The following is an 18,899-nucleotide window of genomic DNA, read 5'->3' on the forward strand; positions in this document are numbered from 1 at the left end:
AGACCTAGGCGCAGCCAGCGGACGGAATGGGCGGGGCTAGGATGCGACCTTGGCCTATGAAAAGCCTCTGCTGGAGAGCGGCCTGGCAGTGGCCATATTGACAACTGGCAAGCTCCTGCTTGAGTGCTCGGGAGACAGAGGTGCATGGTGTTGGCTTCCAGACTGGAAGGCCCGAGGAAGGGAAGAGTGGCCACGTCTCAGATTGGAACAGCTTCCGCTCGTTTGACTTCACAGTGGGCGGGAGCCGTTCTTAAGCTGTCCAGGGAAGTTGTGGCCGCACGTCCGGGGCAGAGAAGAGAGTGAAGATCGGTGGTGTGAGCATGCGCAATGGCCACATTTTACCTTTAACATCCCAGTTCCTGTTTAAGGTGCGGTGGGTGGGCGCACTGGCTCTTCTTGGTAAACGAGGCCCTTAATTCCGGGTGGAAACTTAATGTTCAAGGGCAGTGGTTGACCATGTGTTGCCGAATTAATGCAAGACGTGTATTAATACAAGACTTGTGATTAAGAGTCAGGCAGGCTTGGGTTCAAATCTTAAACCCTGTCACATTAGTTGTGCAATCTTGCATTCTCTAACCTCAAAGCCTCAGTTTCCAAAAGTTACTTCATGCAGTAATAAGGTAAAATGATTACTTCGGTGCTTAGCACCTGGTATTCCTTATAATCACAACCACAGGTCATACATTTCCGAAACAACTATATAGGGTGTATTTATTTCAAAAACTGGGCCAGTGTTCCTACATATGACATTTTAAGAAAATTATTATGATCCATATATTCATAAATATATTGAATGCAGAGCTATATTGAGGCATTGGGAACAATAATAAATGAGATGTGATTCTCACTCAAGCAGAGCTCATAGACTAGTGAGTCTAACACTGAGAGCTACAACTTTAATTTGAATTTTGCAGTACAATACCTTTGGGAGTATTTAACAACTGTTCTTTACCATCCCACCTACTCGCTTTCAACCAACCCCCTTCCACTTCAAGAGCAGCCCGGTCTTGGAAACCAAAGGAACACCTACTCTGAATAGAGCAGGCTGGTAGGATCTGTCTGTCCTGAATTGCCTACGGGAAAATTTTACTGGCTGACTGCAAATTCTTCTGTGATATCGTCATGGTACGGACATTTCCAGTTAATCACCACTAAAGCCTGCACTGTGTTTCCCTTGCCAACGCAATGCCAACGAGGAATAAAAAAATCATAGCTTAAGTTTGCTCTCTGGCTAGTGCATGGCAGACTGGTTAATATCAGTCAATCAAGTCTGTTGGCTTCAGCAAACTTAGCTAAGCAAACCATCCGTGAGATCCTGCATTGAGCCTGCGCACAGGTTTTAATACACAGAAATAACAAAAATAAAATTTGTATCTTTCTCCATTACTCTCCAAATTAACTTTATTTTCATCTTCAGTATTTGCAGGAACATCATTACAGCAGCAACCAATTTCCCAGCGACTTTTTTGAAGTAAATAATTTAAAATGGGAGAGGGGTACACATAACCTAGAATCACAATAATAATAGCTTTTAATTATGGAGTGTATGTTATCATATATGTTAAGTATGTGCTATTTGCTTTACATCTTTGACCTTCATAAAATCCTGTGAGGTAACTAATACCACTTTTTTATAGATGAGTAACAGAGAGCTTAAGTATCTTGGTAAGGTCATACAGCTAAAAATCGACTGCAGCGAGATTTCATTCTAGATGTCTTTTTCTCCAGTGGTTAGATGGGTTATAGAAGAATGAGGGAAATAATTTTTTCATGTATAAGTTATCATTATAATAAACTGGCAATCAGTCAAAAAGCTTTTTGAAAAAATAATTCTCAGTTATATCCACTTGCAAATATATTAATATATAAGAAATATTACATAAAAGTAATTGTAATGCTCATTTTCTATTTATTATCACTCTTTAGTTATGCGGACTACGCTTAAAAATAAATAGTTCTTTAAAAAATTAAATTTCCTTCTCTATTGTGGGTAATGCATTTTCAGCATTTATATGTTTCCAGTGCTCTGATCCTTGGTGCAGACCCATTTTCAGGATTGTAGAACCCAGCCCCATTTCTGTTTACAATCTTAACATCTTCAACAAGTCACACCCTCTGTGTCTCAGAATACTTTCTTCTCATATTGTTCCTTTCTTATTACCATGCAGGGTAGCAGCTGCCACATCTCTCTGCTTGCTATCTTGCTGCTGCATGGCTATGTCAATGATTCACGAGGTGCCCTCACTGTAGATGTTACCTTTTGCCCCCTACTGTGATGGGGTTTTGCATTTTTGCAAGTCACAATCTAACATGAAAGTGGAAAGCAGGGCTTGATGTTCAAGTGCTGCCATCTGTTGGCAGTGTGTTCTGTCTACATTTATTGCTTTATCTTGACCTACTCTGGAATTTGGGATTTTATGTAATCTCAATATTTATAGGATTTATTTACCAAGAGATAATAAAATCTTGATACTTATATTTACAATAGCATTGGCTCAAACTTCCAATAACTGTTTTATGAATCATGCTTACGTGATTAAACATTTCTAATATAACTTAAATGTGACAGTCTTGTTTAGGAAATTATCCTTACAAAATTTTACCACAAGGTATTACTAAGAATAAATAGGGTGGGGACTGAGGAAGAAGGGAAGATGGTAAAGATTTCTTTGGTAGGTACTGGTAATTAGCTGTAAAATTAAGAGTTCAAATATTTATTAGAGCATCATTAACAGCAAAGGCACTGTAGTGAATGGACATAGAAGATCTACCTTGGACTGGAGAGGGAGACTACTATTTATTGAATTCTACTGTGCACCAAGCCTTATACTAATCTTCATATGTATTAGTTGATCTCCAATATCTCTACCAGGAAAAGGAAAATATATTAAGTAACAGCTGTTGGTCATGATAAAGTTCTTCGATGAATAAAGAAAGCTAAGGAAAACTCACTACCATTTTAGTTGAGCTATGTGGGGAAAGGCCTGGAATATATCATATTCCTATATATTATTCATGTTATATTTATTCATTTAGTAGCAATTGGAAGTTTTGTGAAAGACATGCTAACAAAGTAAGTTTGGGTGTCTATTGTGATTTATTAGCCTCATTCTCCTGATCATTTCTTTTATATACACCAATAAAACAAATGTTTACTCTCTTGTTCCTCAAACTTGAGAATTTTGATTCAGTGATAATGATTAGCTCAGACACCTCTTTCAGGAAGCCTTTTTTCTCCTCACATGAAGCTCCATCCCCATTCAGTTTCATGCAAATACCTGCTGTAGCATTTATCATATATTTTCTTGGAGCCCCTTAGTCACTTTTCAAGACATACTTTGATACCTGCCAGAAAGCACAGGTAGACATATTTTCATATTGGCTCAGGAGTTAGGAATATCTATAAAATACATGTTAAATATCTCTATAAGATATAAATTTTCTTAAAACCCAAGAAATATTTTTCCCAACCTAAAGAGAAAAATTTATTTAACAATTATCTGCTTGATTTGACTAATAAGTCCAGTATAATTTAGGCTTGGAGCATTATTTTGCCTATGCCATAGTTAAAATATATGAGATACTACATTTTGTATGGTGGACCCAATCCTAAAAAACAAAACAAAATATTTAAAAATCTCTGTTACTGTATTTTTATTCCCTTACACTCTTAAACACTGACTATAACCACTTTTCCTTGGTTGCTTGGTCTGCATTTTTCACTTACCCTTTCCCACAGCTTCAGGTTCAGTTCAGCATTATCTAAAACCACCCTTTATCAACAATGGTATCAGAGTTTACTAATATTGATTCTTCCTCTTTCATCCACTGTCAAGTTACTGCTTGTTTCTCAGATCGTCAGACTTTACAGATCAAACATAAACTCCCCCTCATCAGCCTCTGTCATTTGTATTTCTTCTAGATTGGTTCTATAAGGGACCCCAAACAACTGCATTCTTAAGATCTTTAACATTTATCTTTGCACTTACATAAAAAAGTACAAGAATACTTTCAATTAGCTCATTAGAAATTTCATAGTCTTCTCAATGAAAAGTCAGAAAAGTATAATGAAGCAATTATACAAAACAACCACATCACAACAGTTGTTGGAAATAGAATTTGTTTGGTATCCAGTTTACTGTCACTAACTCAAAACTCATTTGGCTTTTATGGTCATGGTGAGCAAAAGGAGTGAGTGTGAAAAGATTTTTATAGTACACACTTGTCACTACAAATGGGGGACTACCCATTTTTGAATCCCCTTCTTTGTTTAGGGAATTCCCTACCTTACATGACTTGAATGTTAGAAATAGAGGTCTCCTCCCATAACAAACTGAAAATGTCAGATAATCACTTTACCAGCTCTAGAGCATAGGCATATGGCTTAGGCCCACCTGAACAAAATAACCTACCTAAAATGTTTAATGTGGAGCAAGCGAGGTAAGGATTGCGAGAGTTTTTCTTAGCAGGGAGTGGAGAGAGCCACATCCTTTTTCAGTAGTAGCAGTGTCATCAGTGGTATCCAATTTTCCATTCAGTGCTGGAGGCCAAGACATCCATGTTCTGTGGTGACTCCAGACTGAAGTGTGATTTCGCCTGTGATTCTGGCTATGTAGTCTTCCTTTATTTTTATATCCCTGCCTACTTAATCACTCTCCACCTATTATTGTCATCAAAAATGTCTCCTGATATTGCCAAATTGCCCCTGGTTGAGAATCACTGGATTATAGGAATAAAGATAATAAAGCAAGCCAGGAAGGATCCTGGCTTGAAAATCTGAACAAAGACATAAATCTAATTCAATCCAAATTAAAATGCAGAGCATATTTTTTGAGACTGCAATCTGTCTTGTGCTGAAAGACTAAACCTAGATTCTGGGCTGTATTTTGAAGAGAGTTCTTGGCTGCGTCATTGAGGTTTCCTTTACTCAGCTTTTCATCAGCCAAAGCCAAGTAATAGCAATCAGATAAAGTCTTAAGTCCTCTTTAGAGAAAAGGGCAGTATGCCTCGTACTCAACCGCAGAGACTAAGCTCAAGAGCTAAAAACCAAGCTAAAGGTAAGGAACTTAATACCCATGACCCTTAGTAAATATGTGAAAATTCCAAAAGTCAGCAGAAGGTAAACTTGAAGCTGAGCAATCGTGGCCGCTTTTGTGGCTGCTTCCAAGCACAACGTAACTTCAGAGCAGGTACAACAAAATGCGCATGTCCTTCAAGCACTCAGATTCCACCCTTGTATTATACTTTCTCTGCAGTTTATAGTGTCAACAACACATTGCCCTCTACCTGACAAGAAAAAGTTGACTTCTCAGCTTCACCCTAAATAAATAGGTGTGGTCTGGGGAGCAGATTGATCTTTTATTCTTCAAAACATTCTCAAACTTTTTATGAGCAAAGTTACTTATAATGGTAAAATCAGCAAACAACCTAAACACCAGGAAACAACACGTAGAAAGTAGTTAAGCAAATTTAGACAATATTCTTAATGTACCATTAAACATTTGATTATATTTATGGAGGTTATAAAACAATATAAATTTATTATAGTAGCAAAAAATGAAGAATATAAAGTTGCATCTGTTTACCACCTGATAAAACTAGTCACTGTGTAGAACGGTAGTATATTCCAGATAAAGCCAAAATTGCAGGAAAGCTTTATAAATACCATAGAAAAGAAGGGGGAGAAAAACATAGTATACAGTGTAATTTCAAGGCTTACTCAAAGAAGAGCGAATCCTGTGGCCATCATCAGAGGACAGAAAGAGGAGCTCATTGCTATGCTGCGTAACAAAGTAATTAGCTGTCATTGATGGCACATGAGAGGTTATGCTCTTGCAGGCATTTTGTTTCAAGTAACTATGATAAATACAAATTTACCTTTTTAGCAACCCAGGGATAAAAAGTGTTCAATAAATATTTCTCTTTGTTGTTTCAAAGACTAGGCAGGGAAAAGAAATTGGAAAAATGTTTGATTTTGGATTTTTTCCCTGCCCATTTTTCCAAATTTATTTTAATTGAGCCTTACTTTGCTATTTGAAAGTTCTAAAAATTAAAAAGATAATTTTATGACTAGGCAAGAGAAATTAATAAAGTTTGTTGAAAATCAGAATATCGACAGAAAAGGAATCTCTTATCACTCCTTATCCCTGATAATGAAAGAAAAGAAAACGGAGGAAAAACAATTAGAAAAGTAAAAAGTCTCTTGGGAAAAGCACACAGAAATCCCTACTCTGGAAATAGAATACATTAATTATTAGATCAAAGAAACATTTGGCTTCAAAATGAAAACTGTAACGAAGAGAAGTAAGGTTGAAGATGAGGTCAGAGAAGCTTTTAAATATTAGAAAGCATTTCTTTAAAGTAAGTTGCTGTGGTCGACCAGCATGGGGAATTTAAGGTCTTCTACCTGGAAAGATAGAGCTTCTCTATACGTATAATCTTTGTTAAAATGCTTTTAAATCCTGTAGCAGGGATGACTAAGGCAAGACAAAAAGTCAAAACAAAGGAGTGCCCAGGACAAGTGAAGTTGTCCCTTTCCAGTCAGGTTTCACAACCAACAAGTTCCTCTGAAGAAACGAAAGGCATTTTCTTTTATTATTAAAAATAGGTGAAGATAACAGACCCATTTTGATGTTTAAATCTCATTTGAGCAAACAATATTTTTGATTAACAAGAATATTTTCCAAATACAATATTTGGAAATCAAGTGGATCAAGTGATGTATACATTGAGCACTGTATCTATAGCTCTAAATATATCTCCATTGTTTCACCTAGTAATAAAATGTTACTGAAACCATATTAAATCGAAACCTGCCTGTTTTCCCATACTAGTTAATATGAGAAGCAAACACCTGCCTGTTGCAGTCCTGCAAAAATGGTTTTAATACAGGGTCACAGAAAATTCAAAGGTTTTATAACCCCCTATAAAACAGCTCTTTGTCTTTTCCCACTAATTCCCTCATGTCACATTTAACAAAACAAGGAAACTACAGATAATAGAGGTGTTTGCAGATTAGCCTTCCAAGCCATAAATAACATAGGGTTTTGCTCACCTACAAATATTAAGGCAGCTTATCAATGTTTAAGCCCCTTCCTCTTTGTAATGGTTGCTAACATTTTAACCCAGACAAATTGAAAATTTTTCTTGCCTGTCTTCTCACATTGACAGAGTAAACATTCATAAGATTCTATTATCAGATTTCATGGTATAAAGAGTGAGATATCTCCTAACCACTCGACTGCTACCTGAGAGGCCCTGTTTTGGAAGATGCACCTGCTTTATGCATTCCTTGTTTTGCTCTCTCTTGGCGATGGCTTCGATCCCAACTGTCCTGGAAGATGTAGCTGTGATTCTGTGCAGTCAGTGCAATGCTACAGGCTAACAGAGGTTCCAGCAGGCATCCCTTCCACCACCAAGAAGCTCTACATCAGCCACAGCAAAATTCAACACCTGCAGGTAACTACTCTTTTTACACTCAAGGTGGTGCAATTTTATTTTGCATGGCAGGGTAAAGGGTGAGTGTGGGATAGTTAACGTAATTTAGATAATCAGAACTCAGAAGTTAAAACTCAAAACTTAAAGATTAAAACTTAAAAACTCAAAAAAGAGAATAAAAACATACCAAGTTTGGATAGTTGCACTAGTTACCAGTTTGCTCTGTACTACTGAGATGGGTCTATACCTCTGGATATTTCTTCCTAGAGAAGCAGCCAAAATTTTTTTTCAGACACCCAGATGGATATTTATTTTAGCTTTTATTCAAAAACTGTTCTAATTATGTTGTTGCAAAGTAGAAGTAAACAAATGGCTCTTTCTTAACAAAAAGAATTTGAGAGCATGTGGCCATTTCATATCCCCAGTTTAGAATAAGTACTTTTGGGGGAAAACGTAGTTTTGTTTATGCTATAGAAGGCAGATGATACTAAGAGCATTCTAAGACTATCCAGATGAACCCAGCATATGAGAATTATTCATACAAACCTTACATGCAACCAATCATTAGCATCTTTGAGAAAACCTATACATGTTTTTGTTTTGCCACATTGCTGCGATTCTCATTCTATGTGCTTTTAATTATGACTTTTACTTTTATGCTTACCTATTCAGAAGGCAATGAAAAGAGTGCTATAGATTTTTCTGACCTTTACAACATAAAGTCACATCTGGTTTTGGCTTTTAGTGTTTGAAAGGGATTGAGAGACTAGGATTCTCTCCCTTGTTGGCTCCCTACCTAGAGAGACAGCCATCTTAGGCAAGCGGTTAAAAATCTCTGGGCCTCACTTTTTAACCTTTAGAGAGTGAGCATGCCGGATTAGATCAGTGATCCCAGGTCCCGTCTAGATGGAAATTTCTATGGCTCTCTGATTTTGCTTTTACTGGTCACTGTTACTCCCTCATCGACCTGGTCGGGTCTCAGCATTCAAGCAAGACACCTGGTTAAAGGGCAAGATGCTTAAATATTTGCTTTGAGAACTTGAGATGCTGAGAGCTAGAGGGTTAACTAAACCTGGTGATGATCCTACACTGCTGCTTTGAAACCAGTAAGAAGAAATTATACCTCCCATCAAATTCAATTTTTGAATCAATCCATTTGTCATTGGTTTCAGTTCATTGAACAGCGATATTGCCACTTTGCTGACTTTAGCCCAGTTAACTGTCTCTTGGAAGGACAGTTCCCAGCAGAAATGTTGGTGAAACACAGAATTGTTTTGTGAAGGAAATAAAAAGCTCTGAGCAATAATATTTCTCTTTATTCTGTTAAAAACACTTAGGTTTTAAATGACCACATTTCACTTGTATTTGGTGAATACAATGTGTATTCAGGTTATTTGGTTTGAATTACAGAATAGGATGCCTATATTCAAAGAAAAAATACCTTAAAATGGATCTTCAAGTTAATTGCAATAGAAGTTATATGTACATATATAAATACATGCATACATATCACACATTTATATGCATGTATACACAAATATATATATATATACATACATATATGTGTGTACACATATCACAATTTAAAATATTTCTATTACTTGTTTATATGTCAATTGTGTTTCAGACTGGGAATAAAAGATTAAAAAGTAACAGTTCCTGCCCTCAAGAAAAGAGGGGTTTTATTTATCCATTTATCTGTAAAAATTCCTGCTTCTTTGAAGGTGCATGCCATCACGTTGGAGAACTCTTTGACCTTCTGTCTTGTACTGTGCCCCTGGTCCCTCTCCTCCTGGCTCCAGTCTTCCTCTCCATCCTAAACCCTGCATTCCTTGGGTGCCTCCAGTGTCCAATATCTTAGTCTCACACTTCCTTGAACTCACAAAAAAGTATCAATCTGTATTTCTATTTGACCATAGCCATCTACTGTCTTAATTATATTATAATTCTCGTTAAACCTGAAACTCCTCTACTCAATAATCTTGAATTCCCATACCCACTCTCTGTCCTTATCTCCTTTCCATTCAGCTCTTGTACCCTGCACTTACCTTTCTACTCATGGAGAATTCTGACCTGAGATCTACCCATGTTCTCTCAGATAATCAGTTCACTGTATTTCTTAGCTATCTTTTTTAAATATCCCTTTCCTTTTTGCATCCCACAGTGAATTATTTCAACACCTATCCAGCAAAGTCTCCATCTTAAATTAGGGGCATCATTTTCCTTTGTTTCTCCTGTACCTGAACATCTGGGTGCTGATGGAGAGGATCATACAACCTCTCTACACACATTTGTGTGTGTGTGTGTGTGTGTGTGTGTGTGTGTGTGTGTGTGTATCAAGGTCTCCATCTGAATCTTCAATGTCACCCATCTATCAGTTTCTTCCTATATTCCCTCAACATCTGCCAAAACTTCAGTATGGTGTTGGATTCCCTTCTCAATCCCTGCCCTCCTTATTCTCACCAAATGGCTGGCCTCCCATTTTATTGGCAAATCATGACAAAATGAAGGCCATTTGTCTTGATATCCCTCAATTCCTGCTGATGGTACAACTTGTCTCCATCCAACTCTACAAGCTCTTTCCTAGAGAACAGCTGTCCCTCCTCTTTAAAGCAACCTCCCTCTCCTGAGCTTGATTTCATCTTTCTCACCTCTCCCCAAAGCTTGCTTCCTCATTCTTCCCACTCCCATATCTTCAGTTGCTCTTTCTTTACACTAGCTCCCTGTCCTAGCCTATAAATATGCTCCTTTCATCACAAAGAAAATCTTTTAATTCCACGTCTCCTCTTGCTACTATCTTTATTTGCAAAACTCCATGAAAAGGTGGTCTGTACTTATGTCCTGATTTCATCTTCTATTTATTCCTTAATTCACCTCTGGTTTCTGCCTATTCCACATAACCAAAACTGTTCTCTCTCAGATATTGGTTCATTCCTATTTCTTGAAATTCTCACTTGCTTGCCTTCCATGAATCTATACTTTTAAGTCATCATTATTTCTCCCTAGTATTTCTTCTCTGCCATTTTTTACAGGTTTCCTTCCCTGCACTGCCCTTTAGTTTTTGGCTTTTCCAGAGTCTCAATCCTCAGTCATCTCTTTTCTTACTATGTACACTCTCCTTAGGTGACTTCCCTTTGTGTAAGTGATTGTGGCTCCCATAACTGAGTTTCTATTATAACTTTCCTCCATGTTTGAGATTTATCCAGCTGCCTACTAGACCTCTACTTAAAATAATGTCCTCTAAATGATGCAGGGGTGTGACAAGAGGGTGGGGATTGAATGTGGGAGTGGGGGAAGGCAGGGCAGGGGAGAGCAACAGGGAAAATTGGGACAACTGTAATAGAACAACGATAAAAAAACTAATGTCCTCAAGGTTTATCCATGTTGTAGCATATGTCAGAATTTTCTTCCTTATACCAGCTGAATGATATTTCATTGTATATAACAGATACTGTATATACCACATTTGTTTATTCATTCATCAGTTGATGGACATTTGGGTTTCCTATTTTCAGCTATTATATATAATGCTGGTATGAACACACGTGTACATGTTCTTGTGTGGATGTATGTTTTCATTTATTTTGGGTATATACCTAAGAGTGAAATTTCTGTGTCTTAGGGTAAGTCTATGTTTAACTTTTTTTTCTTTGCTGGCTCATTTATTAATTTATTTTGCTTTCATTTTTTTCCCCCACTAAAACTTTTTGTTTGTTTGTTTTTCTATTAAAGTTGTCCCACTTTTTCCCCTCTTGCTTCCCTGCATCCTGCCCCCCCTTCTCCCACAGTCATTCCCCGCTCAGTTGTCCATGTCCATGGGTCATTTATACATGTTCTTTGACTAGACCCTCCTCCTTTTTACCTCTCTACTCTCCCTCCCCCATGGTTAACATTTTAAGGAACTACATTATTTGGCATTCCCACAGTGATGTAAAACAGTTTCAATTTCTCCACATTGCTAACATTTTTAACTTTCATTTTTGTTTGTCTTTTAGATCATAGCCATCCTAGTGTGCGTCAGGTGATATCTCATTACGTTTGGATCTTTGTGTGATTAATAACTAATGATGTTGAGCATCTTTTCATGTGCTTTTTGGCCATTTTAATCTTCTTTGGAGAAGTACCTATGTGAATCCTTTGCTTATTTTTAATTGGGTTATTTGTCTTCCTTCTCTGAAAAGAGAATAATCATGCTTACACATTGGGCTTTGTATAGATAAACATAGTAAATATTTAAATAATGGTAGCCATTTAATTAATAATCAAAAGTAATCTGTACTGACTCTGACAAGAAGAAAAAGGTTCTCTATGCTTAATAAAAGAAAACAACTATCCATTGAATTCAGTTCAGAATATGGGCTGTATTTACTAGTTAGACCTGTCCATATACCTACAAAGAGAAATCAAGACAAATTGACAAACTAAAGCTCTGACACCACACTTTGCCTACTCCCCAAATAAACTGCCCCTTCCAATCCATATAATCACTGAGACTTGCTGCATTGTCAGCAATCTTTTGGGTTTGTGGTCACTCATGTAGAAGTGGAAGTATTAGTAACATCAAGTTCTTCTTTTGGGAGATCGATAGTCCAAGAAGTGAAGATCTGTGTCTACAGTCATTTCTGACTTTATGTGAAAGAAAAGCCTAGAAAAGAGCAGTTCAGAATGGAGATTAAGTTAAAGAATACTGAGTTTGGGGCAGGTCATTTAAATTATTTTTTTTTTTGCCCTGAAATAGTCTCTCGCCCCCTCTCTCTCTCCCCCCTCTCTGGGTAAAATAAACTTCAAAAAAATTTTTATTGTATTTTTCCATTACCATTTATACCTCTTATACCCCTCTCTCACCCCTGCAAGCACCACACTGTTGTCCATGTCCCTGAGTCCTTTTTCCTTTTCACTTGGTCCCTCCACCCCTGTATAGTGCCCCCGCCATAGCTGTCATCCTGCTCTCTATCTGTGAGTCTGCCTCAGTTTTGCTTGTTAGTTCAATCTGTTCTTTAGATTCCACATATGAGTGAAATCATATGGTATTTGTATTTCTCTGGTTGGCTTATTTCCCTTAGCATAATGTTCCCGAGGTCCATTCATACTGTTGCAAAGGGTAAAATTTTCTTCTTTTTTATGGCTGAGTAGTATTCCATTGTGTAAATGCCCCATGGTTGTTTTATGTACTCATCTACTGATGGACACTTGGGCTGCTTCCATATATTAGCAATAGTAAATAACTGTAATGAATGTAGATGTACTTATGTTCTTTTAAATTAGTATTTCAGGTTTTTGGTGCAGTCACTGTAGAAAGCAGTAAGGAGATACCTTAAAAAATTAAAAATGAAACTGCCTTATGACCCAGTGATTCCACTTCTGGGAATTTATCCAAAGAAATTCTTCATTTCTTAAGTGGAAGAGTTGGACTAGATAATCTCTAAGAGCTCTGCTTCTCTAAAACTCTATGATTTGTGTCCAGATCTTGAGTCTTTTCTGAAAACAGTTGTAGACCAAATGCAATATAAAATGCATTAGAAAATGGTAAGCTGAGGAAGAAAGATCTTTGGAGTACAATAGAGCTTGTTGAAATTCTCAACTCTTCTACTTACTAACCTTCTAGTTTCCTCATATAAAAGCCAGTGTTTATAATAGCAAACTTGAAGGGTTTTGGGGAGAATTAGTGATACATAAAAAAAAACAACAAAAAAACACTTTACACTTGCAGATATTCAACAAATATAAGAACAAATTTGCTATTACTCTTGGGATTAGGACTAATCAATGCAACTGATTAAACGATAAAAAGAAAAAAAGAAACAAATGTTAGCAGCAATATATAATCAAAGGCAGCCGCCAAAATTATTAAGATTAAAAACATCTGTTTATGAAAATTTTAACATGGGATTTTTCTAATAGAATATCATATTAAGTGATGCTTGAACATATGCTTTACCATAATTCGCATCACATGTCCTCCCAGAATTTAAGTACCTATACTAAATATGAGATGCAAAATGAACCCACTTGGAAGATATTAATTGTGTACTGATATTATCAAAAGACTGAAATGCATAATGAAATCAAACATTTAGAAACTATAGGTAAGTAAAATACATAATATTTGTATTGAATGCTCTATTTTAATTGAATTCTAGAGCAGGTTGAACATTTTGTGTAATTTAACAAGCTGGAGAAAACCTGGAACGATTCCTCTTTATACCTAAACATGATCTGAGAACCAAATACCGAGAATTCCATAATCCCACAGAAAAGATGGATGCCAAGCTAGGAAGCAGGTGGACACGTAGAGAGATAGGAGTACTTGCAAATGATGGATAAAGTATATCAGATTTAGTACTTCCTAAAATCTAGGAGAGGAGTGGCTAATGCATCAATGTACTTCTTGCTCTGTAGAGATGGAGACAGGTATCTTGTTTGTTTCTTCATGGATCTTGTTTATCAGTGAAGTGAAAATTTTTGGGGGAGGGAAGGTAGATAGCAGGAGGCTAGTTTCCAAAATACAACACAGTTGAAAATATTTCTCTGATAGGCCCATCCTCTTGGTAATAGTATTTAGGACATTTAAAACTTTTACTTCTAATGCTTTAAAAAATCAAAGATAAGTTGTAATTTAAAAAATCCAAACAATGCAAGATGTAGATAGATAGTGAAAACCCCTTATAATCTTATACCCTAAAATTACCGACTGTGAACAGTTTGGTGAAAGATTGTTTTTATTTTTGGCCATTATAAGATGATGCAACAAAGAACATCATGTCCCATAAATCATTCTGTAATTTGTAAGTACTTCTGTTTAGAAGTAAACTTGCTGAGTCAGAGAACATCCAGCAAAAGTTGGCCAAATACTACATGTCTAACAACAGTGTGTGAAAGTGCATAAAATACTTTTAGTACCTTCCAGTGTTAGCAGTCACAAACAAAAATAGTCAGGACGTGGGCTTCCATCATTTTCCAAATGATAATTTTAACTAGATCCTGAAGGGAAATGTGAAGTATCTGAATTGAATGATAGTGGATATTTTGTTTTCCCCACAATAATCTTGGTAATCTTGGTTTACTGTTTTTGTCTGCCTTCCCTGTCCCTGCTTTAAAAAAAATTTTTTTAATTAATTAATTTGTTTGTTTGTAGCTGTCTAACTTCACCCAGATGTTGGCTCTAGAAGATTTTATTCTTCTGGCCAGTGGAACAGAATCAGTAGAAAATGATACTTTCAAAACTCTGAGTACCCTGAAGACCTTGGAACTCTGGAAAAATAAACTCAGACGAGTCCCCAGGGCTCTCCCAGCCAGTCTTGAAGTGTTAAAACTAAATGATAATTCAATCTATGTCCTCCACGGATCTGATTTTGAAGGACTGGATAAATTAAAAACCCTTGAACTTAAAAACAACCTGATCTCTTCTCTGTCTCCCAGCACCCTCTCCTCCCTTGCCAGCCTGCAAAGTTTGGTGTTGGATGGCAATAATATCGAGTCTGTAGCTGGACCACTGGCACTACCCCACCTGAAACATATGAGTATGGAGAATAATAAACTACATCTTATACCAGCTGGCTTCTTCACTTCTCTTCAGTCTTTGCAGTTCCTCAGTTTTAGTGGTAACTTTCTGACTAAAATTCCCACTAAGCTGCCTAAATCCTTGCTCTCTTTAAAGATGGAGAGAAACCAGCTCACAGTGGTAAGGTTTCGAGATATGAAGCACTTGGAGAGCCTATCCCATCTTTACCTGTCAGAAAATTCACTCTCCTCCATTGAAGGGGCTCAGCTCCTTGCCAATTTAACCACTCTTGAACTGTCCCGAAACCAGCTTCAAGTGTTGCCTCTCAGGCTACCAGCAAGGCTACAAAAGCTTGACATTAGCAATAATCTGATTCAGAGAGTTACAACGCAAGACTTCCAGGACCTTCGAGACTTGAAACATTTGTTTCTGGACAACAACTTTGTCAGCTTGTTTGAAGCTGGAGCCCTGCAGAGGTGTTCCCAGCTCTCCAACCTGGCGCTGGAGCAGAACCTCCTGTTGTCTATACCTTTAAGGTAAGGGAGCGTTACCATGCATTGTTATATTATAGAAGTTCTGGAAAGATTGGGGTAATTAGAACAACATACAAGCAAGAACACTAGTTAGAGCAAACATACGTGATCTGATCAAGGCTACCCAAGGGTTTAGGGGCAGAAGTATTAAACAAGGATTTGGAATTTCCAGACCACAAACTGAATACTGCACTAACTCAATTTATCTTGCCTGTGTGTTTATCTGTGAGTGTGTGAGTCCATTTGTGTTGTTCTGACCTTCTGGCTTTGGTTGTCTCTTCAATCTCTCCTCTCTGCACCCCCAATCCCCGTCTCTCATACACACACCCTCAGACTCAGACACTTAATTTCTCTTTCCAAATATTTCTCCCTCTGTACCCAACCCATTGTACATATTCCCCCAAACCAGTCATAATTTATAATTAATATACATGCTTACATTAATTACCTTATTTGTCTTATCTCATGTTTTACATTTTAAAGTAGATAAATAAAAAAGCAGTAGAAAAATGAAGCACTATTATTTTCTATAAAAAGATATTATAATGTTTATTATATGTGCCTACCAGTGGATTCTTTTTCTTTTTAGTGCTTTATAGAAAAAAAGGCTTAATGCCCTGCTTATTACCATTATCAAATTTCTCATAATATACCAGCTTTTGGCCTCTGTAGACTCCTATGATACTCCATTTATCTATTTTCGTTGTTAGTTACAATAATTTTTCTTACCAATGATTAAAGGAAAAATTATTTGATGCGTAAAAATGTTAAAATTTTCTAGTTAAAAAATGGATTTTCTTATTATATAGTATGATAACCATACCCAAAACAAAGCCTCAAAAAGTGATTTTTCCAACTGAAATCCACCCATACTTTAAAATATATATTGATGTTCAGATCTCACTCCAAGCCAATTACATCAAACACTCAGGGTTGGGGCCCAGACATCGGTGTTTTTAAATAGTTTCCCAGATGAATTTAATGTGCAGCCAGGGTTTGAGAACTAGAGGCAAGGACAATGGGGCAAGTGACATGAGATGGGAATGTGCTTTTCCTATGAGACTTACATTAAGCAACATAACTGTCTGCTCCATCACAGAACGTGGCCAGCTATGAGAGCAAAGTTCTTGTAGGAAGTGATTTTTAAATTCATGGCCCTTCTCAACTAAAATAGTGGGAATTTAGTATTTTTTCTTATCAATTTATTTACATGATTCTATTTGATAAGAAAAATATTAAAGAGTTTTATAACTAGGGACCAGAGAAAACTAGAAAGCTACAAAATAAGACTTATGAGGAAGGGTTAAAGACCTATAGATAAAACTGAGGTTTGCACTTGAAATTGTTTTTTAAAAATAAATGTTTTCTAGCTTCAGGAGGGGCAGAAGTATAGAAAAGGTGGTGTTGCTCAATCTGAGTTTCTTTGCAGAAGTGGAATAATGGTCATGACCACCCTATCCTGTTTCCATGCTTTTATAGGCTCCCCGAGACGTTAGCCAGACTGGACCTAAAAGGCAATGCCATCCAGGATATTGCTGAGAGGGAGCTCAAGGACCTGAAGCAGCTTCAGGTTCTAAACCTTCGGAACAACAAGATCTCTGCCTTAGACCTCAAAGCCTTGGAGGGACTGCCTCGCCTCCGGCACCTGTATCTGGATGGAAACCCATGGAATTGCACCTGCAGTCTCCTAAGGGCGAGGGAGGTCCTGAAGGCCAAGGGGACAGATGTGAGGGGAGGACAATGCGCAGCACCGGCCGAAAGACAAGGGGAGAGCTGGATGTCTTCCAAGAAGATCATGAGGCAATGTGAGCAGCACTTACGCCTGACCGAGAAAAGCAAAGAGACCAAAAAGAAATCAAAACCTGAAGAGCATTCCAGCATCAGAATCAACATGGATGATGATTATTATGACTACGAAATCGATTAAGTGTGAGCTTCAATCACAGTTTATAAAAAGTTTTTGTTTCTTGTTTTTAGATAGGCTTCTCTTTTAGAGCAGTTTTAGGTTCACAGCAAAATGGAGAGGAAGGTAGAGCATTCTCCCATGCATGCCCTGCCCCCACACAGCACGGCCCCCCATTACAACATCCCCCACCAGAGTGGCACCTTTCTTACAGTCGATGAACCTGCAACTGACACATCACAATCACATAGAGCCCAGTTTACATTAGGGTTCATGCTTAGTGTTGTACATTCTATGGATTTTGATAAAGCATAATGACATGTACCCGTTATTATGGGGTCATACAGAGGAGTTTCACTGCCCTAAATGTTCTCCGTGCTCCAGAAACAGTTTTTTAATGTTCAGTGTTGTAAGCAGAAATATACCACACATTTAGATATACAAAAGACTCTTTTTTGTAAGACTTTTTTTTAAGAATGAAATGAGGGTTAAGATAGGTTGAGGTGGGGGGAGGAAAGTAGAAAGAAACATGGTAAGAAAATGTAAGAGTCCTTCCATGTTAAAAGTAATTTCTTTGTGTTTTATACTGAAACCTAGACAACTAACAATACAAAATAAAATCACCATCTGGCTAACTTTCTGCAAATGGAGTAGATTATTTTATCAAATTAAAAGTGATGGTTTTGTATATGAAGTCGGTATAGGTATATAGGTACACATTTAGACCTACACTATAGGCTTTTGGTTGCAAGCAATAAAAACTGACTGTGACTGACTCAAACAAGAAACAATTCATTAGAAAGATGGGGACTAGGTGACAGAATCAAAGGGAAATCTGAAGAAGCTGGAATGGAGAGGGATCAGAACTGCTCCAGGGGCCCAGGCAGAAGGATGTAATGGAGAGATCCTCAGCTTCTTCAGGGTTTTCTCTGCAGCATGAAGTGCTTCTGCTACTGTGTTAGCTTCCCTCTTCTCAAGATTCATACCCTCAGAGGAAGAAGCTAAATGGCCTCTCTTGAGTCACATGTTTGCCCTCGGCTAAGGGGCAACAGGTCCTGATAGTCTTACCAAGACTGAGCCTAAGTGTCTATCAGTGCATGAGTGGATAAAAAAGCTGGGGTACATCTTCACAGTGGAATACTGGGCAGAAGTAAAAAAGAAGGACCTCCTACCCTTTGTGACAGCATGGATGGACCTAGAGAACATTATGCTAAGTGAAATAAGCCAGTCAGTGAGAGACAAATACCATACGATCTCACTTATATGTGGAATCTAATGAACAAAATAAACTAATGAACAAAATACAACCAGAGGCATAGAAACATGGAACAGACTGACAGCTGTAAGAGGAGTGGGGGATGGGGACTGGTTGAAAGAAGATGAAGGGAGTAGCCAAAGGACATACATGCTTGCCTGATGAACAACAGTGTGGGGACTGCCTGAGGGAGCAGGGAGGTAGGCTGGGTGGAGGGGACAAAAGAGGAAATACGGGACATCTGTAATAGCAAAACAACAAACATTTACA

General features: G+C 37.5%; 1 protein-coding gene across 1 annotated transcript; it reads left to right on the forward strand.

Moving 5' to 3' along the window:
• The first annotated feature begins 102 nt into the window (after positions 1-102).
• On the forward strand, positions 103-18,000 carry LOC150007672 (nephrocan-like). Its single transcript, XM_090280623.1, has 4 exons — positions 103-368; positions 7,171-7,458; positions 14,573-15,474; positions 16,951-18,000. The coding sequence occupies exons 2-4, from the start codon at positions 7,270-7,272 to the stop codon at positions 17,396-17,398; spliced, it is 1,539 nt and encodes a 512-aa protein (XP_090136749.1). The 5' UTR covers positions 103-368; positions 7,171-7,269; the 3' UTR covers positions 17,399-18,000.
• The last annotated feature ends 899 nt before the right edge of the window (positions 18,001-18,899 follow it).

The sequence above is a fragment of the Furipterus horrens genome, unplaced genomic scaffold (genome assembly GCF_987537825.1).
Source record: "Furipterus horrens unplaced genomic scaffold, mFurHor1.1.pri manual_scaffold_6, whole genome shotgun sequence".
In the NCBI taxonomy this organism is placed as follows: Eukaryota; Metazoa; Chordata; class Mammalia; order Chiroptera; family Furipteridae; genus Furipterus; species Furipterus horrens.

Coding starts and splice junctions, on each gene's coding strand:
- LOC150007672 (XM_090280623.1), top strand. CDS start 7,270: ATGCACCTGCTTTATGCATTCCTTGTTTTGCTCTCTCTTGGCGATGGC. Junction 7,459..14,572: donor GCAAAATTCAACACCTGCAG/GTAACTACTCTT, acceptor GTTTGTTTGTAG/CTGTCTAACTTCACCCAGAT. Junction 15,475..16,950: donor CTGTTGTCTATACCTTTAAG/GTAAGGGAGCGT, acceptor ATGCTTTTATAG/GCTCCCCGAGACGTTAGCCA.